This window comes from Falco punctatus (genome assembly GCF_963210335.1).
Source record: "Falco punctatus genome assembly, chromosome: 4".
Taxonomy (NCBI): Eukaryota; Metazoa; Chordata; class Aves; order Falconiformes; family Falconidae; genus Falco; species Falco punctatus.
The window spans coordinates 29482864-29506037 of record NC_137583.1 but is presented as its reverse complement, the minus strand read 5'-3'; the positions used below and the strand labels follow the sequence as shown (position 1 = coordinate 29506037).

Here is a 23174-nt window from a genome sequence, read left to right as displayed (position 1 = left end):
TCCCGCCTCGCAAGGGGCGCATGCGCGCCAGCAGTACGGCGGCCGGGAGGGGGCGGCCGGCGGGGGCCGACGGGGCGGGGGCGGGGCGGCGCAGGCGCGGGGCCGCTCCGCCGCCCGCAGCGTAAACAAGGGGCCGGCGGGGATGAGGAGGTCGCGGGTGCGCGGCGGGGGCCGGGGCCGCCGGGGCTGAGGTGCGCTGCCCGCTGGAGGCGTTCCCCCCCGCCGGACGGGGGCGGCGAGGGCCTTCCCGCCATGAACTTGGCCAGTCAGAGCGGCGACGCCGGCAGCGGCCATCTGCTCTTCGCCAACTTCAACCAGGACAACACGTAAGGGGGCGGCGCCCGGCCTGGCCGGGGGGCCCGGCCCGACCGGAGGGCCCGGGCGCGGGGAGGGGGCCACTTGGGAGGGCTGCGGCCAGGGGGCGCTGAGGGGCCTGGCCTTGGGGGGGGGGGGGGCGTGGCAGGGCCCCGCCGCTGCTACCCGCCGCAGGCTCTGCCCTGGCAGCCGCGGAGCGGGGCCGGGGTCCCCCTCGTCCCCGCAGCGAGGGGTGGGGGGGGCCGGCCCCTCAGCCTCCCCTCTGGAGTGTGGGGCTGCAGGGGCCGGTGGCGCAGGGCTCGGGGGCTGCCTGGCGCCGTGGGCGCAGCCTGATGCCTTCTGCGGCCCCCAGACTTGTCCTGGGGCGCCTTCCCTGCCCCTGCTTTGGGGCATCGCTCGTTTTGCTTTGGGAAAGGGAGGGAGAGCTGGGTCTGCTTTCCGTGAGGGGTAAACCTCAGGAGGGCCTGAGGTGACACGAAGACTCTGGTCTTCCAGGAGGCGCAAAGATTTCATCCCAACCTTGTTATAGTTATAGTTATCTTTTCATACAGCCTTTTTATTTTCACCCGCTATCGGTGTTGAAGCATTATGCCTTGGGCTTGAAGGTATTTGCATGAGCCCATGCTGCTTTTGGTGTTGATTTTGAAGAAGACTTCTTTCTCACGTGCTCCTTGAAATCGCACTTACTTTTTTTGTATTTCAATTCTAGAAGCAGTCAGTTCATGCTGTACACCTTGCAGGTTATTTAACCGTTGCAGCATATTTAAACTAATCAGTGCATATTAATTTTTCTATAGGGTATTAAAATGCAATATTTTTCAGTTTAAGAAATCCCTAATAGTTCGAATTGGAGTACTAAAGATCCTTTAAAGAAAGATTTGACTGTCTTAAATACCTGAGGGATGAAACGGGGGGGGGGGGGGGGGGGCAGTAACTGAAAGGACTTGTACTTGGGAAAGGAGGAGTTTTGTTTTAGGAAGTGAGTAAGAGGAAATGAGCTCAGCTTGGCATCACAGAGCATAATCCACCTGTGTGGTGGTGGTTTTTTATTTTAACAGTTTATTTGTTTGTTTTACAAGCAGCAACATCTTGTCCTCACCAGAGCGATCTATGACTGTCTTCAGCATGTATTGTAGCACATGGGAATTGTGAAGACAAGATTATTTATGGTGACAGCCAAGATTGAGGAGAAAGGTCACGTCACAGAAGGAAATACTGTGTTTTGTAGGTTTTGTTGGGGGTGAAGAGCTGAGCAAGTGGAGCTGGATAGACTTGATATGAGAAGCTTTGAATAACTTACGGTAAATGGGGGGGGAGCAATAGTCTGCCATTTATTTGTAAGTAAATAACTACCCATGTATTGATTCGAGCCAAAGTCTCTTGCAACTACTTTTCACATTTTTTCATCAAGTAAAATATAGAGCTCATTTGGTCATTGTGTGTATGAAACATGCCCACGTTTTACTCGGATACCATCCATTTTTTACCTATTACTAGACAAAACAAGTCATAATAACTAGGAAATGTCACTTCTTTCTTTTGCAGTTTATAAAGGTCATTATATACGTTTTTGAAGTGAAACTGTGCCGTCCAACATTGTGATCTAAAAGCATTAGTACTTCTTCCTTAGAGCAACTGCCTGTTTTCAGCTGCACCTTAGCCTTGTGGAGAGCTGTAGGTACTTAAAGATCACAGAGTTGTGACAAAAACCCCCTCTTTTGAACAAGAGAGCTGCAGGCTTGACTTGAGAACAAACCTGAGACACAAGTAAAAAGAAAGAAAATGTAATATAGAAAGAAAATGTAATATTGTTTGGTTTGTGTATCTTGAAATCAAGAGTAAAGTGTGATTCCTTTTTAACTTTGAGTTTACTGGGAGGGAGGACAACAACTGGCTAGTGATTTCTTTCCTCATCTGTGTATGCAACTTTGCTACTTTTCTCCTTCCATTTTCATAAATATCCAAAAAGTATTCTTCAGTTTCTGTGTCTCAGTTGAATTTGGCTTTGGTTGTTTTTTTATTATATTCAGCATTCTAATGTCTGTTGTACAGGTAGATGAATATATATATATATTTTAGTAATTAAATATGTAAAGCACCTTGAGATTAGCTGACAAGAATTTTGGTGATGTATCTTTTTATGTTATCCAGACCCATATATCTCTGCAGTTTGAAGTCTTGGGATACTAGGTATTTTGTTTAATTTTGGAATATTTTTGCATTTTTAGATATCCATTACAGAAACTACATAAATATAAAAGGCTCCTTTTCATATTTTTGTCTCAAAATTGAGAATAATTTAAAAGGCCACTTACTTTAAGACAAATGAGATGGTTGGATGATGTTGAATAAGTATTCCTTCTTTCTAATAGAGTCTTGAAGAAAAGTAGTAAGTATAAAACCAGTCTTGCAGATGTCTTTGAGCAGCTTCTTACTAAAATACTTCTCTGATGTGGTAAGTGACCCAAACAACCAAGTTGCATTCCAGTTCTCAAACTGAGTAGAATTTAGTGGTTGTGTAAGTTCTTTAAACTGAAATGTATCTGATTTTTTTTAAAGTATTTTTTCTTTTTCCCCACCTCTGATCTCTCTTATTTTCTTGTTTGAGTAGAGAAACAAGAAGTCAGCTCTCCGAGTTTATTAGTATACTGTTCTGTATATCTAGATCACTGTTTACCAGGCTGAGAGTAAGCTGAAAAGAGCTCAACAGAAATGAATTACACCTTCCCATGCTAGGCCTCAGAAAGCTTACTTATTTTCAACTTATATTACAAATAACTGCAGTCCTTCTCCAGACATGCAAGGTAAACAAATGCATATTCTTTCAGCCAGTATATGAAAGACAAGCTTTGTTTACACCTTCCCAGTCAGTAGAGCTCACATCATGTTTTAAGGCGTGCTTCGGTAATTAGAAAAATCGCTGACAAACAAAACTGGAAAATAAATTACACGAGTGCATTGCTGTTACTGCATTTAAAGCTTTTACCTTCAACTTAACAAGGTGCCAGTTCCACTCTTGCTCAAATGTACTTCGCTTGCCTAGGCAGCAGAGCCAATTGCCTTGTATTAGGAAAAGGCTAGGTGCTGGTAAAAATAGGTATGAGGCTAACTTTTCCTAGGCTTTATGAAGGGTTGATAATTATTGTTTCCTGTAGGAAAAGGAGATGAGCTTCATGATGGTTTTTAGTCTTGGGAAATTTGATTGCTGGTAGTTAGAAGAATTTGTCCACATAAAAGTCCATGTTGCTTTTCCCATTTGTGGCAGTCCCTGGTGGGTGAAGCAGGTATCCTCTATCTTGCTTCTAGTTGTTTGTTTTTCCCAGTCTTAACTTCTGGGGTTTTTAATGTTCATTTGTGGATACTGTATGTGGTGATACTGTCTTTTGGAATAGTATGTATGTTATTGCAAGTGTTGTCTTGCCTTTTTATTCCATATTGCCCTAAGCTTTATTTATGTGAGAGTTTTGAATTATTGGCTGGGATTGGAACTCTGCCTGAAAATACTCCACCTATAATGCAGCAGAAGTGGTTGGTTTGTGGCTTCTCTTTTGATATAATATGTTTTCATTAAGTAAAAACATGGAGAAGGTAATTTTCAGAAGATGTTGGTGTGCTTGTTTTGGACCTAGCCCTTTTCCCCAGTGAATCAATCATTGCACAACTCAGCATGACTGGCGTTCTCTGATTGAGGCAGAAGCTCCAGCCTGCAGATGAAAGTGAAGTAACTGATCAGAACTCAGATGTCCTAGCAAAACCGTGCAGCAGAAGCTTGTGGGTGATCTCAGTGCTAGGTAGGTTTTAGCAGTTCTAAATCTCGATCATGTGGTAAGAAGTACCACTTAAATCCAAGTGCTCTGTGTATTACTTCTGGGAGAACTACTAAAACTGAGCACAGATACACTTATGAAAAATTAAAGTCTCCTCACAGACTCATACAAGCCTTAAAACCCATAAGGGAAAGGCATAATATAATAGAAATTTGTGGCTTTTTAGGCAAAACATAACTTCAGGATCTCAAAATCTGTATCTATAAAATAGGTAAAAATTCCAGTATTTAAACTGTTACACAAATATTTACAGAGAAATGCTTTGGAAGAACTTTAATCTGAACACCATAAGTTAATATTGTCATTTACTAAAAACACTCCTACCCCACCAAAAAAAAAAAAAAAAAGAAACCAAAGAACCTGCTTGTGAAATAAAAAAAGAAACCAAAAGAACCTGCTTGTGAAATAATGCAAGTCAACAGACTGTAGAGAAGTTTTAGTCGCCTTTTTAAAAATAAGTAATCACGTGACAGCATTTGGAAACAAAATAGTCACTGTAGTTTTGAAAACAGACTGCTGATGAAAGGACAAAGGAAGCCTTGCGTTTGGACCTGTAATGAAAACACTGGTGTATGCCTTACTTGCAGGGTTGTCTTTAGTCTCCGCTTTCATTTGCGTATGGAGTTACATGTAACAGGTATCAGTCCATATATCTGTTCTTTTTGATTTAATTCTGCCCTTTTTTTCTCCAAGTAAATCAGTTTTATTCTCTGCTCTGAGCAAAAGATTATAGCTCTAAAGTTGTATAGCATGCTCCATGTTGCAGAAGCTGTATTCTGGTTCCCTTTCTATGCGACATTTGGATCTCTAGTAAACTGCTTGTGGTGGTAAGAACAAGGGTTAGGTGCTGGGCATTTGCTCCTCAGCCTTTGTTTCTCTGAGGTTCAGGTGTCATTCACCCGTGATCCTTGAGGACAGGAGAGCTTTTTATTCCAAGGAGGCTTTAATGCTAAACACACACACACACACACACACACACACAAAAAAAAAGGAAGGAAGCATAATCGTGTAACTCTTGCGCTCAGGGAAGATCGCTGAGAGATGAGACGCAATTGTATGTTGTGGTACTTGCTGTTGTTGCAGTGGAGATGGCAGCTGAGGTGGGCTTGCCAGAGGAGCAGTTCCTCGGTGTGTGACAATTTGGACAGGAATTTGGCCTGCGAGTAGTTGTGTTTGCTTGGATTAAGAACTTCCTGTTGTCCCAGCCTGTGGCTGCATTTTAAGTGATGAGCAAGTGTGGTCTTTGCTATAGCAGATTTAACTTTGTGTTGGTTTTCTTTTAATATAAGAACAATGGGAAAGTCTTGTGAGTTGTCGGAGTGTTGCTGACAAATGTTGAACATACAAGTTTCTGTATCTAGCTCTTGCCCAAAATAATGACATTCTTGACCTTTCTATTAAGACATGTCCATAAGATGTTATAACTTTGGTTTCAGCAGATACTTAGGAGGGGAAAATAAGAACATAATTACTAAGGAAACTTACTTTGCTTTATGTGGTTTTATTGATTTTTCTTTTAATACTAATCTAAATCTAAATACTAATACTAAATCTAAAAAAAAAAAAATCCCTTCTTCATCATAAGCCTTTGTTCACAGATGTTTTGTCTTTGGAAATTTACATTGCTTTTGAAATAAGGTGAAGCATTAGTATAATGAGACTGTATCTAATGAAAGTAGGTTCTATTAACCAGTTATTTTAAATAGTAATGACTTCTGTAGTTGTTTATACTGCAACTGCAATTGGTTTTAATCTTTGAGAGAGCTGCCCGTAGCAGGATCTTTCTGATTGATGTAGAATATTTCTGATTAATAGTTAAGTCCTTTATGATACAGAAAGGGAAAAACTGGTTTTCTTCCTTCTGTGTGTATATTAAAGAAGGAAAAGAAAGCCTGTATGATTCTAACCCACCTGAAAAAACTTGTTTCTAAGGAGTCAGAGAGATTGGACCAACTGATTTCCCACTCTAGGTGAGTGTGCTTACAGTGAATGTCAGCATCTTGAAATGAGTGTGTGAAATATCTTCCAACACTGTTTGCTTGATGAGGTTAGTTTTAATTATTTATGACAGCCACTCTTGAAAATACGCTCAAGATGTATGTAGTGTTGGATCAGACTACAGTATTATCTTTGGAAAAAAGTGGGTAAGCACAGTTTCATAAATCATGGCTATATTGGTAATTTTGTACTGAGTAGACAACCTTCATGATGAAATAGCTCAAAGTCTACAGTCTAAGGTATGTAATAGAGACTGCACATAATAGAGCTAAAAAACATCTGCGTGTAGCATAATGTTAGAAGAAAAAAGGCAGTTTTTTTGGATATTTATTTTATTTTCAATTTCAGTCTCTCATCAGCTTCTGAAAATTGGTGATAATAAAGCATAACACCCATGTTGTTAAAGGAGCTTCTGATAAACTACAGTAGCTTCTTGTTGGCCACTGTCTATTTGAGCAATAATTGAATGGCTTATTGATCATATTTCCTCCCCATATGGTTATACATTTTTTTGGAGGTGAGGTAATTTTGGCTAGATACTTGTTTTGTGGATTTGGTCATTCAGATAGCTATCAGCTGTCTTAAGGGCTTAAGTGTAATATCAGTGCAGGGGAAGATGGGGGATTTAAATCGTTGTGATTATGCTGGTATAACTCAGCCTAGCGAGTTCTCTTATTACATATAAAAAGCCTTTTTCCAGCAGTTTCATAAGAAGTAATTTGAGAGTATATTAAAAAAATAAAAGAAGCCCTCTGAAACCAAGAGTGCTGTTCTAGAAGAAAAATGGGTTGTTTTGCACTTATGCTTGTATACTGAAATGGGTTTAATTACACTGACTTGAACTGTTCTGTGTAAACAGATTGTGACTTCATTACCTTGATCCTGAAAGAAAGAAGGAGGAAAAAAAAAAAGCAGTTGCCATGGATGGAAAGGTCCATTCTGTGCTGCTTCATTTTGGCTTCCACTCAATCTAATGATTTTTATCATGTATACAACTAGCTTTTGCCATTTAAGCTTATTTAAATGAGATATAGATAGTCGGTAGGACAAGAAAAATGGGCTTCCTCATTGGTTTCAATGATACTGTCAGTAAAACAGTGATACACCAATATTCAGTATTCAAAGCTGTAGGTACAATACAGGAATCAATTCTGCTTAGTAATACACTCACAGATAGCTACTACATGGAATTCTCTGCGAGGAAATCATCCTGTGTCTCTTGTACATCATTTACACTGCAAGGAGTCTTGTGACTCACTTTATTTTTAACTCGGTTGAGTGCTTGTTTACCTTTGAAGTGACAGTTTTAATGTCATTCTTTGTTAAACTTTCTTTTGAGGGAAGCAGTAGGTGATCTAACAAAAGCTAACTCGTTACTTTTTTTTTCGTAAATTACAGTTTCATATTTTTTCATAGAACTTGGATTTTCATTGAGTTGTACAAAAGTAGTTGAGGAAAAACACTGAAATGTCTTTGACTAATCAGATACAGTCTGCTGAACATACCGATTTTGTCTGAAGTAAAACTAAATTCAGTATTTCTAAGGTGACTTAGAGAAGCAGCAACAAAATTTTGCTTTACAATTGCTTCTCTGTCTCTATGCCTAATACCCTTTTTTAATGTATTTGTTACTGAATCTGTGGAGGCTTACTTCTCTGTCCTGGTGGTGTGTATTTTAATTTGAAGATGTATACCTTCTTAAATATAACTACTTAATCAGACTGTGCCAGTTGTATATTTTTCTAGAAGAGAAGGTCATACCATCATACAGAAGCTGATTTTGTGTTTGGGGAATCTTAATTTTGGAGGGTAAGCCATTTGAGGAACAATTTTTAATCTTCTGGGTACCCTCAAGTTTAAAAAGGGCTTGCTTTGGAGCTATGAAAGGAAACTATAGAAAGAGCAAGAAATCTAGGAATCTGTATTGTATTCTAAATGCAGAACTAATGATTGGTGCATCTGAGAGAGTCATCATGCTGAGTTCAGAAGGGCATTTTGCAAGGTGACTGGCAGGGTTGGGTTTGAGCTTTGTCTTGAATGACTTGCACAGTTTGGCATATCAAAATACATTTTACTGGAATTTAATTAGGTTTTCTCCTTGTGTCCTGGCAGTAAGAAATATATGAACTATAAGCATACTAATACACTTCTGCACAACTGTATTGACTGTTAATTTTCTTTTTGTGGCATAAAGTCATCCTGCGCATGGGGAAGGGAATGTAAAAATGTGCCATTGTCTGCTGTCTTGATGTGTAAAGACCTGCAAGACAAGCCTAAAGGTTTTTCTAGCTTAAAATTTAAGACCAGTCTTTGACTGGAAAAGCAATTAAATGGTCTGTGAGCTAAGTGTGAAAATTGAGTAATGGGGGAAAGAAGGGTTTGTAGTCAGTTTTTTAATGTTCTACTATTGTTAAAATCTGTTCAACATCAGTGACTAGCATTTTTAAGAGGGTGCCTCTGATCAAAGATTCGGCATGAGTATTTGTAAGACTGAGACCTAACAATGTTCTCTGGAGGTGCTAGAATATCATCAAATAAAATGGGAGAAAATCAGAGTTGGCGGTCTTTCATTCCTTTTTATTTTTTTTAATATGAAAGCTCTTTTGGGGTGGTTGGGCAAGGTTGCAGTATAAAGAGGAAAAAAAATCCCTAGATAGCCCAGTTTAAAAGGTCTTGGAGGTCACCTCTAATGATGAGGCAATGATGTAATTGGTTTGTATTACATTATTCAAGTCATCATCTCTCCTCCACACTAAAGCTTTTAGGTTGTGTGGAGAAGTCACCAGTATGAATTGGACAGTAGGCTTACATTAAGCTGTGAACTCTCATTTCATAAAACGTGAAGCAGGATTCCACACCTGGGGTAATTCTGAAGCTATTTCGCCTTTTCAGAGTCGAGGAAGCTGGCTGTATCTATCACGGCTTTTTCAGGCAAGCTTTTTATCGCTTTTCTTGCTGAGCTAACCCAACTGGAGTTTTAGAATAGGGTAAGAATCTGTCCAAGTGTAATCACAGCTGATTTAGTTTATGTTCCTGACTGGCTTGTTTCTTTTTCAGATCCCTTGCAGTTGGCAGTAAATCAGGCTACAAATTCTTCTCTCTTTCTTCTGTGGACAAATTAGAGCAGATCTATGAATGCAGTGAGTATCTTCTTTATTTCTTTTTTTTTATCCCCCCAGTTGGCATAATTTGGGAAGAATAAGACATGTTTCATTTTTTCACAGGTGGTTTGACATAAGAGGATCCTTAAGTGTATGATGAAATATCACACAAATACAGAACAATTGATTGCTGGCAGGGTAAAACTGTTTATCAGTGTTCTGTATTTCAATTTAGCTGGTATGTTGTGAAATTTGGTTTAGCTATGAGTAGAACTCTTTGCTTTTCTAATTTTATGTCCAGTGGCCAGGTTATGTAGCAGCTGGGCATAAAGAAAAAAAAAATTACTGGTGTGAGAGTGTCTTTTGGGTCTTTAGACTGGCTGTTGGGACAGGCAACCACTAATAATACCTTTATCAAATAAGAAAGCAAAGTCTTGCTTATCTTTAATCCTAGCATTTGCTATTTGAAAAATGCTTTAACACGATAGCTGCCAGTTTACTCATACAAAATGGTGAATAATCCAAAATTCCCATAACTTCTCAATACTGGTCGCGGTTGAGTAGGATATGAGATGGAGGGAAGCATGGGGATAAGTGGTATCCCCTGTTTTGCCAGCGCTTCATAGACCTCCCTTTTTTGAGGTGCTAATAAGTGAACTATGAATGCTATGCGTGAGTATCCTTGCTTTCATGTAAGCTCCGTGTGAACAGATGGTACCAATAGCTATGATGTCAGCATTTGTAGTAGCATCCTGGTGTACCATGCTGTGCAACAGGGTTGTCTTCAGACTCCATTCCCTAAGTGACCTGACCCTGTGGCATCTTAAATTTTGAAAATGGTGTGTGATTCAGATCACTTATTATCTGTGGTGGCAGTCTGTTTCTGTACAGAGTCAATGGAGAAAAGTAATTGTGAAGTTCAAATTAGGCACCTGTGGTCAGGTTAAATTGTGTTGCAGCTATATCTGCCTGTTTGAGTCATGGTCTGGTTGTACTGGTTAATCAGTGGCTTGAATTCCATTTTATGCCGTTGAGTTTAGGTACCTGACCTCTGCAGTATGTTAGGCACTTACAGTATCTGGCCTGATACCACCCAGGAGACTCAGTGAAGATGACTCCCTGTTACACAAGACACTGAATAAACATATTGAGAGAGACTGAACTGAACTTTGTAAGACTGCTTCTTCTGGGTGGTCCTTGAAAGAAAAAGTACAGATTAGATAAGTGCCCTGCTCAAAATCTTGCAGTAAACCGATAAAGCAGCTGGTTTGGGGATTTAGACCTGCCGATTCCAGTCTTGCCTTCAAACTGTTCTGGGATGCCTGTGTTGGCTTAACCTCTTTTTGATATTTTAAGGTTTTTTTCCATGAGTGTTAAGTCTGTAAATACAGAGCTCAGTGTGTGAGGTAATATTAGTAGAAAACTTGATGGTTTGACCTCCATAAGCCAGCCTGTCTTGACCTTTGCTCGTAGGGCATGTAGTGCCTGCAGCAGGTCTAAATATTTGAGATCATCATTTTTTTGTATGCAGTTAAATAATGTTCAGTCTTGAGCTTGCAAACTGTGCCCGTTTAAAATTTGATACGGAGGTGGAGGGCTTCCTATGTATTGGGTACCTCCCTTGCACAATGAAAGGTATCTTGAGGCCTCCCAGACATGTGCCTTCTGCCTCCCAGTCCAGTTTAAGTAGGTCTGAAGACTTGTTGTTTTGAGTAGTGCTTTTAAGGACCTCTCCCTCTCTTGTGTAAGATTAATCTGCCAGTTCTTGTGTAGGTGTCTAAAGTAAACTACAAAACATGCCCCAGCTGTCTTGTGTTTGAGAAAACAACTGAAAAGAATGGGAGGTTTCTGTGTCTGCTCCCATCACTGACTTCTACTGAGACTCAGTACAAATTGCCGTGCTCAGTTGATCCCCCTGTAAAAATAAGTATTAGATTGGAGGAGCTTTAAGGCTTAATGAATGCTTAAACATGCTTCATGTTCTTGGATTAAAAATTGAATAAAAGCACAGCTGATCATAATCTAGCTGGTTCTAACCAGTTCTTTTCTGTGATGCTACATGCTTGTGTTTATGAAACTGTAGTCTTGTTATGTGTTTGCTTGTTCTTCCCTCACTGCTGATACTGAAATCGTTTTGCAGTTCTTTTTGTTCTTACTGTATTTTGAATCTGAGTTCCTGGCAATGCTGACTTTTGTAGTGTAAAGGAGAAATAAAAAATAGAAAACACCTGTGATTAACAGCATTGCTATAGGGCTTAACTAGTGCTTCTAAACATGATTAATTCAGGTCAGCTGTGTGTAGGATGTGCAGTATAGCCTGGTGCTGTACTTGAATGGTTGCTTCTTAGGAAGCATACATGATTTGGCAGCTGTGAAGAGATTTTATCACTTCCTCCTGTTAGGGGGAAGACAAAGGAACAGAGGTGCGTCCTCTATTTTTAAAGTGAATTTAATTAAAAGTCTGTCACAAAGCCTTTCTCTAAGGTAACTATCTGTGTTATAGTAAGTCTTTTTATGATGAGACTGAAGGATTGTCTATACCTTCTAAATGTTTTTCTTGTTGAAAGTTTTTTCTTCTGTCTGTGACTGCTTAGTTCTTGATAGTGCTCTTCCCTGTGTGCCTTGCCTGCTGCCTACACTTCCCATCAGTGCAGCATAGGACAGCACTCTTTCCGTCTGTATCTCTGCTGCTGTTCCTCCTCTGAAATACCAGTTCTCCTGCCTGCTTGGGAGAGTAAGAATTCCCAGTCTCTGCTGGTCTTCTGACTTTTGTAAAAGGATGCCATCGCTATGGAGGACTTCAGGCTTAGATGGAAAGCTGATAACATATACTGTAAAATAGTTGAGAATTTTTTATGTTACTAATCTGATTCAAGGAACATGGACCTCTGCATTTGAAAGTCTGCATAAACTTATTGAAGCAAACTTTTGTGGTTTTTTTTTCATGTTGTGTGTGGCATCAGGAAAATGGAGAACAATTCCTTGAAAACAACAGCATTGCTAAAATGCATTATCCCTGGTGTATGAGGAAATTGAATTTTCAAAGCCTCTGTGAGCTGTTTTGTCTTCTCTGGAAAAGCACCTTATTAAATATGAGATTTAGATAAGTCAATTGTGTTGCATAGCATACAGAAAATGCTTGGTATAAACTTGCTCCTTTTCCTTAAGGAGGTTATTTCTTTCTCTCTCACAAGAATGTAAAGCATTAAATATTTTCTGTTCTTTTTTTCTTGAAATAACTGCCCAGAAAAAGCACTTTCAAAGCAGACATGTTGCACAATGCTGACAGTGTCATATGCTGAGAATGTTGGAAAGAACTCTTTTTCAGGGGATTTCTGTCATTGGTGATGAGAACAGTGCCAATTAATTAATTAATGTGTCCCTTAGCCAAAACAGAAGCCTTCAGAAATAAATTTGCTTCTTTTTTTTTTTTTTCCCTGGCAGTTTTACAGTTTGGAATGCATTAAGCATTGAGCTAATCCAGATACTGACTTCTGAAAAATTTGGTTGTTTCAGTGGATCAAGACCAAAGGCTCAAGTCACTTGTCTTGATTCAGTTCTGTAATGGAAGAGCCAGTGTAGGTGGTAGCTGTAGAAGAGCTGCAGAGAATGGTAAAATTCTCTCCAGGTTTCTTCTGCTGTGAAAACTGTCCCCTGTGTCTCTGGGGCTTTTGGAGGGGAGCTTCAGGAGATGGGAGGGGGAAACACACATGCCAGGGTAACTGGTGGTGGGACTTGAACTCGTACCAGCTTGGTCTGATACTGTACTATAATCAAAAGCTTTGAAAGTGCTTCTTTGCCAGAGATCCTGGTCGTTCCTCCCTCCTGCTGTCTTCCCCACATTTTGAATGGTTACTTTTGTTCCTCCTCCTTTGCCTTCTGCACTTCCACAATAGAACACTTGACAAAACGCTGTTTCATGGCTATACGCATACGTGCTGGGCTTCCGTGATTCCTGTGCATGTTGTTGTTAGGGACTGTCAGGTAGAAGATGGTATATGTGATCAGTGGCTGAAGCAGTCTTAAAGCAAATGAGTTTACCGGCTTCTTTAACTACAATAACAGCTCCTCGTGGAGAGGTGTGCAGAAACTCCAAAGTTTTTGGTCATCAAAAGCCCTTCTATGCATAATAAACTTTAAAAACAAAAGCACACAAAAAAAAATGCCCAAAACCGTAAAAAACCCCCTTTGCTTTCCTAGATTTCTGCAGAGATGAGGGAAGACTAAAATTTTGGAATTTGACAATTTGCTGGGGTTTGCATCTGGGATTTTTTTTTTCTATTAGATATTGGGCAGGGAGGAGTAGATGCTCTGTTCTGAAGCATAAACTTGCATGACACCTTGGGGTGGGGGAGGAAATACTTGTAAATGAGCATTCACTGTGCAGCCTTTCTGCTTTGAAAAACCTGTCCTGCATCCCACTTTGACTCTGAGCTGCTGTTGTAGAATGTTCGTGGTCTTAGACTGTATTTTCTAAGACAGTATTTCCTGTTGATGTGCATCATTCGTCTTCCCTAAAATCTCCCTCTCTATTTTTCCCTCATTACTGTGATTCCTCAGCTGACACAGAAGATGTATGCATTGTGGAGAGGCTGTTCTCCAGTAGTCTGGTGGCCATAGTAAGCCTTAAAGCTCCACGCAAGCTGAAAGTTTGTCACTTTAAGAAGGGGACAGAGATTTGCAACTACAGTTACTCCAACACCATCTTGGCTGTCAAACTCAATAGACAGGTGAGTAGTAATTTTGGTTGGGTGAAAACACTGGAGGCGGTTGTGAATCTTATTCTGGCACTTGCTTTGCTGACTGTCTCTTCCTTTGGTGACAGAATTGCTATTTGAAATTAACTTGCACTTTTCCAACTGTAGCTTCTGTATGGCATCTCAGTACTCATATTCAGTTAAATACATAAACACAGAACCAAAAATACTTAATTAGGAAAATGCCCAGAGTAAGCTGGGCATGCTTTGAGTGGGAAGTCAAGACTAGAGACCTCCTGAAGTCCCTCCCAGTATCAATCATCCTGTGATCCTAAATGTGAAAGTACATGAAACTGACAGTTTCTGTTCAGGCATAAACTTAAAGTTGTCATCTATTCACTTCTGATGTTGTTAAATACAGTTTGCTGAATTCTTTCAAAAAAATAAACCACTGAACTGGTGAAATTTTTCAGTTAAGTACTTGAAACTGTAGTTTGCTGTATTGCTAAATCATTAGTAGGCTTTTCTGGAAATACAGACTTCTCTGTCTTCAGCCAGCTTGCTCAAAGTAGAGAAAATGGCATCTGAAGAAGAAAAATCTTTTTAGTGTCTATTCCTGCCCCCAAAAATCAGGTGTGGGAGGATGGGATTCTTGCTTAAAATCATAAGGGAAACAGTGGCTGATTTGATTTCTGGCATAGTGAGGTAGCATTAAATGAGAAACATCTTGTTAGTCATCCAGATGTAGTCTACAAAAGTGTAAATGAGATGTTGAAGGACTTACCTTAAGGTTTTTGTTTTTTTTTTTAAAAAAAAAAAGCCTCTCATATGACAATGAGTAAGTAATAGGCTCTATAAATGGTTAAAGTCTTGCATGTTTTTTTCTGTTTAGCCAAAGCTGAAAATTATTTCCACATGTGAATTGGCCTTTTGTGCGGGGGAGGGGAAATAAGGGCAGGTATGGAAGAAAAATTAAAGAGCTTTAAATGAAGGTTTGTGGTTTGCTGACTTAAACTAGTAGTGTAAATCATTTTCACTTAAATCAGTTTGCGCTAGCATGGTTGAGAGAAGTGCACTGGTCAGCTCAAGTGCCTGAGTATAGTATTGCGCTGTTGAAGCCTTGTCAAGAGGTGTATCTTGTGTTATCTTCTGTCAGATTCTTATTTCTTCCCATCAGGTGGGTATGACCTTTTCTCTATTGGAGGGTACCTACTGCGTTTTGGGATACAGGTTTTTTAGGATTGGTAAACTAATCTCCAGTTTATCAGCTTTTCATCCTCTTTTTCCCATATCTAGAGGCTGATAGTATGTCTGGAAGAGTCTCTTTATATACACAACATAAGAGACATGAAGGTATTACATACAATCAGGGAGACGCCTCCCAATCCTGCAGGTAGGTATGTTAGAAGCTAGCATAACTCTGAAAAGTACACTCTGTGTCAGCGTATGATATTTCCTACCGTAGCGTTGTTAATTCCACTTTCAAATAAAAGTAACTATTAAATACATGAGTGTTGTCTTAAAGCCTACCCGTTTATTGCAGGTGAAGTTTTTGAGAACAAATAGCAGACTGCCTTAAACCGTGTTTTCCCAGTATCTTAGTCTCCTAGAGTGGCTGTGTTGAAATCTTAGAAGTAGCAGAGATACACACTGGATTTTTCCAGCACTTGGTAATAGTTAAAGGTTTTGTCAGGTTAATGTTTTGGAAGTCATGGCAGACGTGGGAGATTCTACTGCTTAAGCATTTACTGTAGCTCTGAGTATTCTTCCTTTCCTACTTAATATTAAACTTTAATTTGTGTTGAATAGTTGATACATGTTGCAAGTTGAGATTATTCATCCTTGTTCTGTTCCTGTTGATACCTTCCAAGGATAACTTGAGTTGTCTCTGTAGTATTCAAATGCAGAATCAGCAAGTTTTGCTGTATAAGTCTTGGAATTCACCTCTTTCTAATTGTGTTTCTGCACCCCTTCTAGGGTTGTGTGCTTTATCGATAAACAATGATAACTGCTACCTGGCCTATCCAGGAAGTGCAACTATTGGAGAAGTACAGGTCTTTGACACCATCAATCTGGTAAGGATCTCTGTGAATGCTGTTTCCACTGCTGAAGATGTAGGTTTTGGAAATGACTCAACTTGCTCAGGGAGGAGTTACTAGGACACTCAGTCAGGTTCCTCTCCATCAGTTTGCAGTATGTCTTAGAGCTAGACTTCACAGAAAGTTGGCAAAGAAAATACAGGCGCTAATATTAGATTTGATAAGTAGAGTTGGGCAAATGGGTGGAGTAATTTTTATTTGAATTGTCTTTCAAGTATCCTTCTACTGCTTGTACTCTATATGCACATGCTTCAGTGATAATTATGTACTTGACAGTTACTGAAACAAATATTGAAGCTGTTGTCTGTAAAGCAAGACCCGTATTTGACTTGAATGCTCTTAAATATGCAGTCTTACACTGCAAACATGTAGCTTTTAACCTGTACTCTACTAAGGTTGTATTTTATTGATTCACTCCTGCAGAGAGCTGCTAATATGATCCCAGCTCATGATAGTCCCTTGGCTGCTTTGGCATTTGATGCAAGTGGTACTAAACTTGCCACTGCGTCAGAAAAGGTAAGGTGGCTTTTTATCGACTTGCTGACAGTGATTAAAATGAAATTTGTTTCTAAGCATTTTAAGTAAGTTTAAGCGTGCACAATTTCAAGCACAAGTGCCAAAAGAGAAGGTTTACGGTTTTAATGGCAAATCTAAGTTAAGAACTGTTAATGGTATTTTCCGTGCTGTGAAATGTTGGATAATACGGTTATTTATTTAAACACATTTTAATCTGCCTGTAATCGGGGCAGTTCTCTAAGCGTGTCTCCCTTTGGTGCAGGATACTACTTAGAAATTAATAATCTTGTTTTGATGCTGTCTTCCTGATGAAAACAAGACAGTTAAAGTCAGAATAGAGAAGTGTCTTGCTAGTCTATGGCACGTGATGATAAATTGTCCATCTAAATTGTGTAAATCAGTCTGAAGCCTCTGATCTTTGAGTAATCAGCTTAGAATATAAAGGTGTAACTGCTTCTGATAAAGTCACAAAGACATCCAGGTGATTGTACTTGTCTAGTGCACTCATTTTCATGATCAAATATGATAAGAAGGGGGGCTGTTCTTGATGCATAGCTCGTTCTCTACATTAGTAGCTGCCACCTCTCATTGTTTCTCTTTAAACACATCCTACGAACAAGCTCCATAAATATTTCATACTAATATGTGGTGTGCATTAACAGCATAATGGTTTGCTGCTTGTAGTTGTACTCTGCTCGCTAGAGCTAATACACAATGAACAAACTTGAAATGAAAATGTATTTTTTTTTCGTTACAGGGGACAGTAATAAGAGTGTTTTCCATTCCAGAGGGACAGAAACTATTTGAATTCCGAAGGGGAGTGAAGAGGTAAAGTTCAACTGGGCTAATTATCTGAAGCACATTTCTTACGGTAGATCTTCAAGTTTGTTCTGCATTTGAGCTGGCATCCAGATTTTTGCCTGTTCTCATCTTCATTCGTCTCTACCTGTATGCTTACAACAGTTTTAGCTTGAATGTCTTCCAGTTTCACTCCTTTGGACTTGACTATTCTAAAAATCAGTCCTGTCAGGATTGTACTCCCTCTTGTCTTTTAAAAATGTATTGGTGAGGGAATTTTAAAGTGGGTCAGCTTTTGTAAGAGATACTGTATTCTTATGGCAGTTGAAGGCAGTATATTTAATACTCTCACTCTCTTCTAAATCCTTCTAGTGCAGTGATCATTGATAGCCATTGTGAAATGGTACTCTGATTTGTGGTAGTAGTAACTCTGTAGTTCTACTGTACTTTATACCAGAGGTAAGACTGAGTTCAGATTGTTACTAATTGATGCCCATGTCTGGTATACATCAGAGTTGAACATCTTTAATGGGGATCTTGCTCTTGAAGTGCTTTTAGGAAGATATCTGATTTCAGAGTGCTTATTATGGAAATGTCCTTTTTTTCTTATTTGCAAAGCAGTGGTGACTGAGAAATTTGCATAATTATTAATTAAGCTAAATACTTCGGCTTAATTGTGAGTCACCTGCAGTCACTGACAGGAGAAGAGCAGGTGAGTCTACCATGCAGCTGCAGTTCCTCCCAGCTCTCACAGTACAGCTCGTGTGAACGTTATGGAGCTCCTTAATGGTAAATGTGGAGAAAGGCTCCTACCTACCAAAGCAGAGAAGTAATATTCTCATTTAAGTCAATTCCTATGAGTTAGTTAACACTAGCTTTCTTCTTACACCAATCGGTACGGTACTGGAATGCCAAAAATAATGCTTCATTGTTTTTCTTCCTTTTTTTCCTAGGTGTGTGAGCATCTGTTCATTGGCTTTCAGCATGGATGGCATGTTTCTGTCTGCGTCCAGTAACACAGAGACGGTGCATATCTTCAAACTCGAGACTGTGAAAGAAAAGTAGGTTTCAGAGATTTTTCTTAGATTTTTTTTCGAGGAAAAGGCTTTAAAACTGATGATACTCCACAGGATGAGTTCTCCAAAGTGTGGACAAACTTCATTTGAGCACTTCTGTAAAGGGCGTAAGAAGTCACTGGTGAAGAGCTGTCTCAGCAATGCCTCCCAGCTGCCTATAGGGCTTTAAAAGGCACCAAGTTGTAAAATGTTTCTATTTATGATTTGGGAGGACAGTCTAACTTACATTTCTGCGGAAGTTGTTAGAAACAATTATTTGCTTAGTGATAAACAGGCGAATAAAATCGGGAAGTGTAGCACTTCCCAGTAGATCTCTCTGTTGTGTAATGAACCTTACAAAATGCAGTTTTATAAGCAGAAGTATCAGTTCAATCAGACATGCTTAAATAACAAACTGAGGGTATTGTAGGACACATTGTGCCCTGTAGCATAAATGGAGTGCACCGGACTTCTTGGGGCTGTTACTTGTTTCTCTTCAGAAATAACTAGCTGCTTAATATCTTTAAAAATAAAGATGTTTCAGAGTCTTTACACACTTTTTTCTCTAATGTGAAGGCAAACTCAATCACTCTTTTCTGACTTGTAGACCTCAGGAAGAGCCTACAACCTGGACAGGTTACTTCGGAAAAGTGCTGATGGCTTCAACAAGCTATCTGCCCTCTCAAGTAACAGAAATGTTCAACCAGGGTAGAGCCTTTGCTACAGTCCGCCTGCCGTTCTGTGGGCACAAAAACATCTGTGCACTTGCCACGTGAGTAAAGATGAGCCTGCATTCACCTCTCCGCTGGGTTGCCGTGTCGGGCCACGGAGGGGCTGACACTGTAGAACGTATGCTCACTCCAGCACAGCAGGTAGTGCGCAGAGCAGTGGATCACCTGGAATCATTTCAAAGCCTCTTCCAGTTTGAGCAATGTGTTTGAGCTAACACCTCGCAGTCTGTGAAAAGGCATCATATTTGGATGAGAATAGACTATTTTTGAGTTGTTTAAAGATGTCTTAAGTATGAAAGAAGAATGTTGAGAACAGACCCATGAGCTTGTATTTACTTTCATTAGTGCTAGGAGTACTGTGTGTTTTTCTAGCAAATTGCAAAATTAGGCAATCCAGGCGAACCATTAGAGAAGTCTTTGAAAGCAAGTTCACATTATTCTTGTCTCTAAACCAGCAATAGTGTTCATTAAAGTTAATTTTGAGGACTGAATCTAATCTTTATTCTGTCTTCACCAAAGGCAGGTCCCATTTGGCACAGCTATCACAGCAATAAGCTGAGCACCAGTAAGCTTATTTTGTGGGGGTTGTATAGTTTTTATGCTAAATTGACTTCATGTCTTTACTCTCACTGCTCTGATCTCAAAGCACCCTTTAAGCAATAATTAAGCCTTGTGACATTTCTGAAATAAGTAAATACTTCCCATTAGAATATTTGTCTCTGGAGTTGCACGAAGCTTGACAACAGGATGATAACTTCTGAATCTGTTTTACTGGCTTATATAGAAGTTGCTTGATTCCTGTGGCATCCAGTTAGCCCCAAAATGTGGTTATGCCTTACCTTTTATGCGTAGTTCTTTCCTGGGTGCTCTGTCTAACTGTTAACAATGTTCCCTGTGTAGGAGCAGGAGTGTGGAAAATGATGGTTTAATCATGGGAGAGGAGAGTGTGTTTTCTTAAGTTCTTATTAATGTGTTTCTCTCCCCTAAACCTTTCTAGAATCCAGAAAATCCCTCGTTTATTGGTGGGAGCTGCTGATGGGTATCTCTATATGTACAACCTAGACCCCCAAGAAGGAGGAGAGTGCACACTAATGAAGCAGCACAAGTAAGTCCATGTTAGCCGAGGGCTGTTGTATTTTATTTCCTCACAAAATCCAGCATGTTCTTAAACTTAGTTTGTTCTGCAAAAGTCTAACTTAAAACAGCTCATTTCTTTAATCTTTTTCTGGACCTGGGACATGAATGAGTAATTTCAGAATCCCCCTGAGCCTGCCTTCCTAGTTTCTACTACACTAAGCACCACTTTACCAGCAGAAACCTAACACTGTCTGATTGCAGCAGAGGATCAATCGCTGTTAGCTGTGTGATCCTGTTTCCTCTTACTTAGCAGTTTGAGTTGAGTTACTTAAACAAGAACTTGAAACGACTGACACCATCCTCTTCGTCAATAAATGGTTACAGACACGAGAAAAAGACGTTACTGTGACTTCACAGGGGAGAGTCTGGCTTAAGAAGTTATCTGTATTCTCTCTACTGCTTCTTATTATATTCCCTCTCCAATACCCCTCATTAAACTTCCTTGCATATAGGCCAGCCAACTTATGTTCCGTAGCGTGCTGTAGAACACTTAGGGAAAATGTGACAAGGCGCTGTTGTTTTTTAATAAGGTTTGGTAGGAAAATATAGTCAGATTACTTACATGATCAATCATAGAACTAAAGCAAATAACTCTTGATGATGATCCAGGTTTGCAGCTTTGGTCAATCTATGATACTGGTCAAAAATCATACATCTGTCTGAACATTTTAAGGTATGACCTCTGGTTCCACTTGCAGATGAAGCCTCATAGAGGGAAGCTTTTATCAAGTTCTTGATCTCTGAAAAGCTCTAATGCCTTCACTGAGGGTTTTCTAGTATATATGTATGAAGCAACCGCTTCTGTTGTGGCCAGAGCTCAACAGAGAATCTGTAATGTTGCTGATTAGAATGGTTATTTTAATCCCACAGTCTTGTTTTAGGTCTTCCCCCACCCCCAGCTACTAGGATTTAGATCCTGATGCCATGTCGGAGGCAAGCATGTCACCGATGAGTCTTCACTGTTAAATATGAAGTGTTGTCAAATGCCTTCTTCAGTGCTCTGGAATGGAGGGACCCAGTTCTTCCTGTTGCATGTGTATACATATTAATCTTGCGCATCTAATGAGGTATTCTTCTGTAACTGTCAACTAAAGCTATATTATGCCCAGGTAGATCACCTTTCCAGCTAACCTCTCTCTGCTTCCTAGGCTCGATGGCAGTATGGAGCCAGCCAATGAAATTTTAGAGTCTGCATCCCATGACCGGCCGTTGGTAGCGCAGGCATACAGTGCTGCTGTGACTAAAGGTACATATGTGCCTTCCTCACCCACAAGGCATGGTAAGGAGAAGGCTGGAAATGGGGCAGAGAGCACCTCTGCGTATTGCTTCATTCTAGATGGCTGCGTGAGCTCGTCTGCTTCCACACTGAGCTCTTCATAACTGCGTGAGTGATGTGGAGCGTTGGTGAGCAGCAGCAAAAAAGCACTGGTGATCTACAGTAGCCTCCTATAGACGGATCACTCATCTTTACTACCTTCTGGGGAGAACTTTGTCTCTAATTGTGGTCGATTACTATAGCGATAGTTGAAGTACTTCCTAAATGGTTCTTGAGATACCCTAACACAATCATTTTGTACAGAAGTTCTGCCCAGACCTTGTGCAAAGAATCTGAATTACAGCCCCCCTTGGCTTTTTTGTGTGGTTTTTTAACAAGTTTGATAAGTTCTCCTATTGTTACTTTATGGGAACAGTGACCTTTTAGCCTGATTCACTGCTCTGTTAAATCAAGAGGATGAGAACTTGGTTAATGCTGCAGCTCTTCAAGTCAGTGGGGCTTTTACCATCTTTGTATGGCACTCAGGTGAGTGCTTCAACTGCAGAGGAGGGACAGTCTGCACTTGTAGCACCTGCACTGCAGATGCAGCTTTAATGCATGAGTGGAGAGTAAGAAAAAAATCAGCCTGCCCAAATCACCAGTATGTGTTGCACACACGCAGAGTACTTTAATTTTGATCATAAACTGCTCATGGCTTGGAGACACGTGGTCATGATAAAAGCAGACATAAGGTGGCAGTGAAACTGTTGCAAGTAGCATCTGGTACTTCAGCTCTAATCATTCACTTTGGGTCCAAGCCCTAGTTTGTGCTGCTGATCCCCCAACTACTTGTTCCTTTCTCCCCAGCCTATACTGATGACCTGGGTGCTGTGGGTGGAGCTTGCCTGGAAGATGAAACCAACTCCCTTAGATTGGATGAAGACAGTGAGCATCCCCCCATGATCCTTCGGACAGACTAAACTTTGACCTGTGAACTCACTCCTGAAGCAGAGAACACTGGCTTGATGTTTCTTGAGGAATCTCGTGTTATGCTGCTATGAACTTTGACATGAGTTGGGAGAGAGGATGACAGACTCTTACAGTTTTAAGTCATAGCTGTAGTCCTAATTCTATACAATTGGAAAAATATATGGTTTTCAATTCAGTGGCTTTTAATCTTGCTTATCTATTTTAGCTGTGTTTATATTTTTGTTGCCAAAACCTGCTGTTTGTGCAGCCCTCGGAGCCTACTAGCTTTGCATGCGTTCATGTGCCAAGCAAGCATAGGAGGGGGAGAGAGAGAAGCCACTTTATAACAAACTCAAGTTTGTATTTTTTTTATATATGTATATAATATTTAGCTTATATAAGGAAGGAGTAGAGAAGTGGTTCTGGAAGCTGAGACAAGTTCTGCACTGACAAAGGTCCAAATGGTTTCCTGTGCATGGGCTTGCAGGCATACCTAGTGACTGACATGCAACCTTTCAAATGCAATGGCCTGTTTTTTGGGGTTCTCCCTTCCCTTTCCTGGACCATTTTGTTAATTAAAATTCCTTCTGAATGTTGTGTATTTGTGGGACTGTTCTGTTTGTTGGGATGGAAAATGGGAAGTGTTTCCCTGCGTAAGGATATAGAATATAGAAAG

General features: G+C 40.1%; 1 protein-coding gene across 4 annotated transcripts; it reads left to right on the top strand.

The window, feature by feature from the left end:
* Window positions 1–112: 112 nt before the first annotated feature.
* WIPI2 (WD repeat domain, phosphoinositide interacting 2) lies at window positions 113–23095 on the top strand. Of its 4 annotated transcripts, XM_080383899.1 has the most exons (13): window positions 1624–4106; window positions 9198–9280; window positions 9365–9479; window positions 13802–13971; window positions 15235–15331; window positions 15916–16013; window positions 16461–16553; window positions 17311–17381; window positions 18305–18412; window positions 19014–19178; window positions 20135–20242; window positions 21423–21553; window positions 22397–23095. In XM_080383899.1, exons 3-13 carry the CDS (start codon window positions 9395–9397, stop codon window positions 22507–22509), a joined length of 1239 nt encoding a protein of 412 aa, XP_080240025.1. In that variant the 5' UTR covers window positions 1624–4106; window positions 9198–9280; window positions 9365–9394; the 3' UTR covers window positions 22510–23095. The 4 variants fall into 4 exon arrangements, with proteins under 4 accessions (XP_080240023.1, XP_080240022.1, XP_080240025.1 ...); XM_080383897.1 differs by lacking the exons at window positions 1624–4106; window positions 9365–9479 and adding an exon at window positions 113–326 and having other exon boundaries at window positions 21423–21520; XM_080383896.1 differs by lacking the exons at window positions 1624–4106; window positions 9365–9479 and adding an exon at window positions 113–326.
* The last annotated feature ends 79 nt before the right edge of the window (window positions 23096–23174 follow it).